Source organism: Punica granatum, chromosome 2 (assembly GCF_007655135.1).
Source record: "Punica granatum isolate Tunisia-2019 chromosome 2, ASM765513v2, whole genome shotgun sequence".
Classification (NCBI taxonomy): Eukaryota; Viridiplantae; Streptophyta; class Magnoliopsida; order Myrtales; family Lythraceae; genus Punica; species Punica granatum.
In genome coordinates, this window is record NC_045128.1 from 7651214 (window position 1) to 7660790 (window position 9577).

At 35.8% G+C, this 9577-nt stretch overlaps 1 protein-coding gene across 3 annotated transcripts; it reads left to right on the forward strand.

Annotated features, from left to right (window-relative positions):
* Window positions 1-3551: 3551 nt before the first annotated feature.
* On the forward strand, window positions 3552-8252 carry LOC116197298 (glycosyltransferase BC10-like). Of its 3 annotated transcripts, none has more exons than XM_031527393.1 (11): window positions 3552-3941; window positions 4877-5406; window positions 5495-5593; window positions 5746-5849; window positions 5995-6066; window positions 6438-6528; window positions 6650-6730; window positions 6903-6962; window positions 7057-7179; window positions 7608-7646; window positions 7744-8252. In XM_031527393.1, the coding sequence occupies exons 2-11, from the start codon at window positions 5020-5022 to the stop codon at window positions 7870-7872; spliced, it is 1185 nt and encodes a 394-aa protein (XP_031383253.1). In that variant the 5' UTR covers window positions 3552-3941; window positions 4877-5019; the 3' UTR covers window positions 7873-8252. The 3 variants fall into 3 exon arrangements, with proteins under 3 accessions (XP_031383253.1, XP_031383252.1, XP_031383254.1); XM_031527392.1 differs by having other exon boundaries at window positions 3556-3941; window positions 4902-5406; XM_031527394.1 differs by having other exon boundaries at window positions 3558-3941; window positions 4902-5406; window positions 5749-5849.
* Window positions 8253-9577: the final 1325 nt, after the last annotated feature.

Consider the following 9577-nt stretch of genomic DNA (forward strand, 5'->3'; position numbering starts at 1 on the left):
ACCTTACTCAACCCTACTAACTATGACTTTATTTAATGTAAAGTGGAGTCAATTTTACTATCGATATGGATGGATGGATGATCAAAAAATTGGCCACTTGCGCAGTAATCAAGAGATTAAGTCCAATGCAAAATTAGCGCAATCTCCAATCCACATAATATATATATATATATATACATTAATATATAGCCAGATATAATGCACTATTGCTTTTAACGGAGTCTGGTGACATATTTTGTTGCCTGTTGAAGAATGCACTTAAGGTATATGTTTTAATATTATTCTTCAATTAATCCTTTCGTGGCGTGAAGAAAATTATTAATTGACTACCATCTCTTTTTTTGGGTGGATTTACTATTATCTTTATTTTAAAGATTTTTCCTGAGCTATACCCTCACCGTGAATATACTTAAATGTAATAAATGCACAGAAAAATTGCCGAACATATTCTCAATTTTGAAAAGTATATTTTATTTTGGATCTTATCCTATGCTTAAATTGAGGACATTAATTAGGACCTTATTTTAATTTGCATAAACTAATTCTAAAAAATCATGGATTTTCCATTTCTCATGAATCAACGTAACCTCTCACACGAGCTGGCGATCTGAATAGAAACTTTTACTAATCTTCTACATAAAAAGAAAATTCTATTGATTGTGCTAGCTTTTCCATATCCTGTCCTAAATGTCAATATAAAAGAACCTTTCGAATTTGTAGTTTTATGGGGCATATCTTGGCAAGGATTTTCTCGAAAAGCCTTCGAAAAATTCTATGGTGTAATCATCAAAAGCGAAGATATAGCACTCAAATGTTTTATTAAAAGTCTAAGTAAAAATTTCCTCAAAATCCTTATAATTCACTAATAATATAAATAAAAATTCTTTTGAAATCCAAGTAATTTACTTCAGGTGTAAGTAATTTGCTAAAAATTTTAAGTAAAGTCCTATGTCAATGTTGCATTTGCTAAACATATATTTCACCCTTTAATATTTTTTCAGGGCATATTTTTTTTAAATAAAATTTACTTCCATGAATTTATTATAATGAATATATATCAAGGTGCAGTCAATTCAAAGATTCTTCGTTAAAATGGATAATCTGTTAACATGGTTGTCATACATGAGATAAGATGATGTACCATTTTTTCTACGTTTAAGAAACTACCAATAATAATATCTAAATTAACAGGATGAACTACGTAAAAAAATTATATAAGATTTGTAATTGTTGAAAGAAAAATGTACGATTTTTTTTGCCCTCTCACATGCATGGCTAGGTCCATAAGCCTGGTAAAGGAATATAGAAAGAGCGAAAATCAACTTAAAATATCTTGGTTTAATTTGAGGCGAAAACATGCATGATTGCATAGTACACACTCATTTTCTTGAAGATGAAACATTAATTAGGATTTATTTTTGAATATTTACATTATATATGATTTGAAAAGGCAACCGAGGATAGATCTATGCACAGTGGTAACTAAAACTAAGAAAATGAAATGAAGGGCATAGCAAGTTGACAATAACAAGAGTTTTGAAATTAAGACAACGTCTACGGCCAACTTGGGGGCAAGTTGGTTCAGATTTGACGATTTGTTTAAATATTATAAACTAAGATGTTGAACATTTCTTGGCATTCTTAAATTAAGACCTATAATGCCTCTCGATCATAACAATCTATGCAGTGGACCCCACATGGGAAATTACCAGAAGTTTGACTTTTAATGATTTGTGTACTTGAGGTATATTTACAATTAGACTAGCCTCTGTGCGGTACTAAAAATTTCTCGATCATTTTAACCGGTCAGAAGATGCAATGCTAAAATGTTTGAGTGATGGAGCCAAATCGCATCGACTTCTCTAGCTGCTAGGATGATCTACCTCCGTAATTCATCGCGGCTATTATATGAAGTCTTATTCTCTAGGTACGTATGTAGCCTTTATCCCTGTCAGTGTACGTAATTGAGTTGGTGACTAATTGCAGCTTCCAGCCTCGAGATCAACATAGAGTGATTTCAAAGATAATTTTGAATACTGATCCAACTGATGCAACCAAGTAAATGATTATCTAGATGAACATAGGATTTCCCTTTTGTCTTTGAACTGCCATGTGGTGCACTGAAATTAGAAGCGGCAAAAGCAAAACATGAGTTCGAAAGCTTCTCATTCCATCTCTTCCTACCTTATACTCCAAGGGAAAAGTCATACAAGTCAAGCCTGCCTTAAATCATAACAAAGACTTGGTTCCTCATTTACCCATTATTTGAAAAAAAAAAAAAGACTTTCTTCTTACCAACCATAAGGGGATAGGCACGTTTTCGAAATTCTTTTTTATTGTCTCAGTATATTATTTATCGAAAATTCTCCGTTTTCTATCGACTTCTATATCTTAAATATGAAGATTGTCGTTTGAAAAGGATAGACAGACTCGGCAAAAGGCCTTCTCGTCAAGGTATAATTGTCGAGGCTTTTTTGAGATGCAACTACATGATTTATATATGAGTAATCTAGTCTAGCTGAATGGTTTTTACACTGGGCGGTAATTTTTTTGTTTTTTTGGGTGGGAACTGGGCCCTAAGCTCAAAGAAAAATCAGGAAATACGATTCCCGAAGAAAATAGTAATAATAATAATAATAATGCCGTAAGAAGCGTGTTAATGCCTGGAGGCAGAGAGTTGAACAAATGAGCATCTACGCCTACGGGGAGAGAACGAGGTTACGAGGGATGAGTCATTCAACCGGTACAAGGGTTATGTTTGACCCTTTCTTTGCCTTTTTGGCAGATCCTCAAAGTATTATCCTAATTTATAGAATACCTCATAACATGTTCTCAATCAAATAGCTATATATATATATATATATTCGGTTATAAAAGAGGCAAAATACATAGTATAATAAAAGAAAAATTCTAAATAATTAATAAAGATATACGAGTAGTTTACTGAATATTAATCGTCTTATTTCTGGATCAACAAATCAAAACGAGTTAAATAGCTATATTTACAAAATATGTTTCTCTCACACGAGTAAGGCTCGTCCCGTGGGCCTAACCTGGTTAAATAAGAGGGGGGGGGAGTTACTGGGTGTAGGAACTCTCGAATGGGAATATGATTAACCCGAGTAAACTCTAATTATCGAATATTTTAAGAGATCCAAAAACGATATATGATATAAAACTAAAACAGGGAAGAATTAATTAGACCGTCACAATTGTTAACACCCAACTTTTCGTTTATTACAATATTACGATATTATTAATACTTTCTCCTAAAATGTGATGAGATAATAAAATTATTAAGAATTTTTGTCAAAAACAGGAGAAGAAATTGCCTGTTTCTGAATCGCAAACAAACAGGTCACAGATCGGGATGGGGAATTAATTCAAAGAAGAAGCGGCCGGCTTTCTTTTATTATTATTATTATTATTTTTCTTCCTTGAAACTTTCTTGTTTATTTTTTTTCTCATTTTATTAATTTATTTTTCAGAACCAAAAACGACGTTTTGGACTTTTCTCTCTCATCATTCTCTCTCTCCTCTTTCAGAGAAGCTTTTTAGAGAGAGAAAGACACACAGACGCTCAATACAAATAGGAAACTGGAGAGGTCTCCCACACACACAGAGACAGAGCAGAGAGCGCACCAACGAATCGTCGTCTCAAGGATCAACGGAATTTACCAAATTACTAAGAACCCACAATTTTATATGCGATTGGTCCCTCTGGGTCTCCTTCCCCATCCCCTCTCCTGTTCTCTCTCTCTCTCTCTCCCCGCTTTTGGTCGTATTCTCGCTGTGCCCTAGATCTTGAAGAGCAATAGGACGAGGGGAGCTCAAAAGGGTCGTGTAGATAGATCTTCGGGTCAAGATTTGTGGGGTTCGCCCAAAAGGGGATCTTTCTCAACTCGGGTTGTTGCCACGACCCACCTCGAGCAATCTGTCAGGTGTGTGTGGGCTCTGATTCTGTCTGGATTCATGGGAAAATAAATGGAAGGGGGAAGTGGGATTTCTGTTTGATGTGCAATTCTCGTGCCAAATTCTGCGTTTTTGACGTTGAACTTTGGTTGAGTGAATGGTGTTGCCAGTGCTGCGCAATGGGTCGTTGTCGATTTTGGATTTGGATTGGAAATTGTGGTGTTTGAGTGAGTTGCTTCCAAGCTGTTCTGGAAGTATGGTGTATTGCATTGGTTTGACTTTATTCCAGACATTATTGGATTTCTTGTCTGTTGGTTTTGAATTATGGGTTGGTTTTAGTAGTTGGGCAACTCTTGATCCTCATGAGATCATCTCGTTAGTTTTTATGCTGCTGCCTATACTTATGTGCAGAAGATATATCTGTGTCTTCAAGAAATCCCATCTCGAGGTCAAACTGATGAGTTTTTCTCCTTTGATCTCTCGATGCATCTTCAATGTGCTCTTTTCGGTTATTATGTGAACTTATCACCGGATGCATTCATTGCACAATGAGTTACGTATGGATCGATTATGAGCGAGCTCGTGTCACATAAAGCTTCTGTTTTTCCTGTTGGATCCATGTTACTCCCTGTAATGTACGATGCATGATTGTTCTGTTTCTATTTTTATTTTTATTTTTCGTGAAATGGAGTAAGATTTCGGTCTCTCTCTTCTGTCTCTATGCTTCCAAGTCCAGTCTTGCTTTGCATAGGATTTTATATATTAAAATTTTGTGGGAGAGTTAATTCCCTCCTAAATTGCCAATTCTTTGGGGGGAAATTAGAATCTCTGCCCACTCTTGTTTTGTGGAATTTGCTTAATCACGATCGGTTTATCTGCTTAGGTTAGCCCATCCACAAATTTCTAATCCTGTTTCAGGTGCTGCATTTCGGGACTGATAAATATGGCAAAAAATCATTGACAGGTGGTGTTTCCTCTTTTGCTTTCAGATTTCCAGAACCCAACTAGCAGCTCTTCTTGGTCATTCAATATTCGGTGTAAAAAATATGAGGGATGCTGTGAGGAGATAATTCAGCTGTGATGCCGTAATTTGAGGTCTTCTTCTGAATGAAGACAGCTAAGGGTTGGAGATTAGGCATGGGCGAGGTTCAGCTCTTAGCTGGACACCGCCATGCCCGGAGTCAGTTAAAGAAGCCTGTTTGGATCATAGTCTTAATCTCTTTGGTCATTTTATTCCTGATCTGCGCATATGTTTACCCTCCACAAAGCAGCTCCACCTGCTACATATTCTCCTCTAGAGGCTGTAAGGTTCTTTCTGATTGGCTCCCACCAGCTCCTGCGAGAGAGTACACTGATGAAGAGATCGCATCTCGTGTTGTTATAAGGGATATCTTGAATACTTCTCCAATTGAAACAAGGAACTCGAAGATTGCCTTCATGTTCTTGAGCCTGGGTTCGCTCCCTTTTGAGAGGCTATGGGAGAAATTCTTCCATGTGAGACTTCATTATCTATGCTTTGAGAAAATTTGGCGTATCATTTCTCCTTTTGATTGATTGGACGTAGATGTTTTGGTCTAAGCAGGGTCATGAGGGAAGATTTACGGTCTATGTGCATGCCTCTAAAGAAAAGCCAGTACATGTTAGCCGCTACTTTATTAATCGCGATATACGCAGTGAGCAGGTTCATGAATCTTTAAATGCTTTGGCCTTTTTCATTATCGTTTATGTCAATTCAATAGCAACAGGCTTTTATAAAGATATATCTTGGAGAAGCTTCCTTGTACTCTTATCATGTCTGTTCTGAATTTGTGGAATTGATTCAATGCCTATTAGCAGGTAGTTTGGGGGAAAATTTCCATGATCGACGCTGAGAAGAGGTTATTGGCGAATGCTCTGAAAGATCCCGATAATCAACATTTTGTCTTACTTTCTGATAGGTAATCAGCCTATCTCTAGTAATTTTATATAAGTATAAATTCATCTCTCTCTCTCTCTCTCTCTCTCTCTCGCTTCCCCTTCTCAACCCCCTTCCTCTCCATCCTTCTTTCTCTCTTACTGTTCTAATCTACTCTGTTCTTGCAGCTGTGTGCCGTTGCATAGTTTTGACTATGTATATGACTATTTAATGCACACAAACATCAGCTTTATTGACTGGTAAGCAATCTACCTCTATAACAGTTTGATTATCAGTACCCAGGACTCAAGTATGGTTAAGAATGAAAATTTTTGAAATGACCTGATGTCAAGAACATGGCATGATATTAACAAGAGAAATATGTGCGCCTAGCTCGAAATGAGACGACTAGATCCACTTTTAAATTAAACATATTTGGCACCGTATAAGATCGAAACTCAAATTAAATCACGACATGAATATGTCACAAAAGCAATATAGTGGCCTTTTATGTGAGCTGATGGACATAGTTCCAAGTTGTCCATTTTCTTAATTTTTTTCCTGCTTTGACTTATATGATTTTGATCGAAACTTTTCTCCCTCTCATTTTTGCTTTTTCTTTCCTGTATAGCTTCTATGATCCTGGTCCCCATGGAAATGGCAGATATTCTGAGCACATGCTACCTGAAGTCGAGAAGAAAGACTTTCGAAAGGGTGCCCAGGTATTTTGGTAACTTCAAAATGAGCAATTGTAAATATTTTTGATCCGAAGTAGCATGCAGATGAATGGCTTTGATTAGGCATATGAATTGGGTGTTAACTGGCAAAAAATTATTATTGCAGTGGTTCACCATGAAGCGGCAACATGCGTTGATTGTTATGGCTGATCATTTATACTATACAAAATTCCGGGATTACTGCAAGGTTAACTCTGCTTCTCAATGTTTATATATTGATTCATCTGTTGGTTTTATTCAGTTTTGTTTCTTGAGGCATGACAAATTAATTTTCATTCAGTTAATGATTTTGACAAGTGGCAATTGAATGTTGAAGTAGCAGTGCAACTGATGTAGGTGCTTGATTATTAAAATTACAGCCAGGTCTCGAGGGCAAGAACTGCATCGCTGATGAACATTACTTGCCGACTTTCTTCAGTGTGAGAAAGATAAACTTTCTTTTATATAATTCTGCAGAAATTCCCAATTGAATGACTCAGATTGAAAAAGGGTTTTTTTGCGTCGTGATTTCAGATGGTTGATCCTGGTGGAATAGCAACTTGGTCGGTAACACACGTTGATTGGTCTGAAAGAAAGTGGCATCCCAAGTCATACAGGGCTCAGGACGTTACTTACGAGCTTTTAAAGAATATAACGGTATGGTTTATCTTTATTTATTTATTACTTATTTATTTATTTATTCATTCATTCATTTATTTATTTATTTTGTGTTGACACTTCTATCTAATGTGGTTAACATTTTAATTCATGTCTACCGAGAATTGATAGAACAGAGGGGGTTGCATATGGGTCGATCTGCTTGTAAGCTATTAAGTGGCAGTATCAGGATTATGTCGTATACATTGGCTTTCTATTTCCTCCTTTCTTTGTGATGAACAAGAAGATCTGAACTTTTTAACTTTCTGGGGGAATTTCATGATATTAGGACATGAACTCACACTCCTGTCTGGTTGAGTTTTTAGCTTCGAGCTTTGGAATTGATTTGTTCCAACTGTTGTGTTTGATTAGCTAAGCAATTAAGCAAAGATTTATGATTAGCTTTTTGTGTTTTTGGTATTTTGCAGTCAATTGACGTAAGTATACATGTGACAAGTGATGACAAGGTATGGGAACCATAAATCCAGAGTCCTCGGGCATGTTTTTCTTTTTTGCATATTATGAGTAATTTCTGATCTGAAATGATTGTTCTGATACTTTTAGCATGAAGAGCAAATAAAGCCTTGCCTCTGGAACGGAGTGAAGCGGCCATGCTACTTATTCGCGAGGAAATTCTATCCTGAAGCACTGGACAACTTGCTGGATCTGTTCTCGAACTACACCACAATCTGAGCTCAACTATTTTTGGCTCTTATGGTATTCTTTGGCCGATTATTTGACACCCTTAAAGCTGTACATTTTCTGCGTCATAGAGGCTCGGTAATTTATACGACCACATATGTTGAGTGCGAGGGCGAAGTTTTCAGAGCCATAAGGAGGGTGTATCTAATGGAAGCTAATGATTTGTTATTAGTGCTTCCGTTGGGGATGGGATGTGAAGTGTGTCAATTATGTTGGCCCAATTTGGATTGAAATTATTGAAGGGAGAGGAACATTTTGGGGGGACTGGTTTTGTAATTTGAAATAGTGAATTTTCATATAGGACTTAATGATAGCGTCATTCTCTTTGTTTCGACAAAGATCGATGTTTCGGACAGATGTCCGATTTTGTACATCGTGTTCATGTTTTATTGCTGTTTTTTTGGCTCACAAGAGGTTGATACACAACTTGAAATGAGATTTACTCGGAGCAGATCTTTTCAGGGAAAAAGCACAATATGCTTAATATGCTTTATGCTAAGATGATCAATGCCACATTAAGAAAGACTAAACTCTGGAGGCGAGATAGGACTACCGAACAAATTTCTTTAATCAAATGTGGTTTGATCCTATCCGTTAACACAAAGAAAAGGAAGTTGGCTGATCCGACAAAGGGTATGGTACTCGGGTAATATTTGTGCGTTTTAAACCTCAGTTTACTTTTTCCCTAAATCAAGGATGCCTATGTGATTGAAAGACTCTGGTCTGCATGGATTATCGTCTTTGTGCTTGTGTATACTAACAGTTCAACCTTTTACGATACAGATTTTATCACAAAATTGATGTGATATAATTTATATAAAGCCTATAAAAAGTCGAACAGATCCTTAAAAGGAAGGGAGGAATTTCATTATATGATGATTGCTAATAAAAGTTTGAAGATTAAAGCAACCTTGGAAATTCTATAGTAAAAAATTAAAACGGGTCCATGTGCATGGTAGGGAGAGTGGCATACTTTTTTATACTCTCACATGCCTTTTTTTTTTACTCATCTTTTTAAATAATGATAGCATAAGAGTTTTGCCCGACTATTCCAGCTGCTTCAGTGACCATCCTGCAAGATATGAGAAAGATAAGTTTGACCACGAACACTATCGTGCATGTAGCCCTACAAAAAGTACTCACTTCCATAATATAATGAAGTATTCTATGCATTTTTTGAATAATTAAAAAATTATTTTCAATTTAAAAAATTCTTAATTTAATTTAGATATAATTTTAATTGTATATACAAAACTTTTTCCCGGTATACATCGCCTACTATCCCGAAGTTCAATGGGTCTTATTAATCTAACCTCAATTATTTTTCTTTTATCTAATGTTAATATAAATTTTTTTTGTTTTGAAGTACTTTTTTTTTAAAAAAAAATGTACGCCACCTACTATCTAGCAAATTCAATTGGTCAGACTTATTTAAGTTCAAGCGAGGTCAACTCACTAAAGGATGAAGATCTTCCAATCGAGAATTTTCACTAATCACAAAACTTGCAATCGAAACCATGTCTAAAGAAAAAGCGTTATATTGCATAAAATTAACCCACATTGGTTAAAAAATTTCTTATTTTTTCAATTAACGCATGATTATACCATGTTGTTAATTGAGACAAGTTTTCGCATGACTATTGACAATAACCGTGACATCAAAACCCTACCACGAGTGAAGTTCGTCCAATCAAAA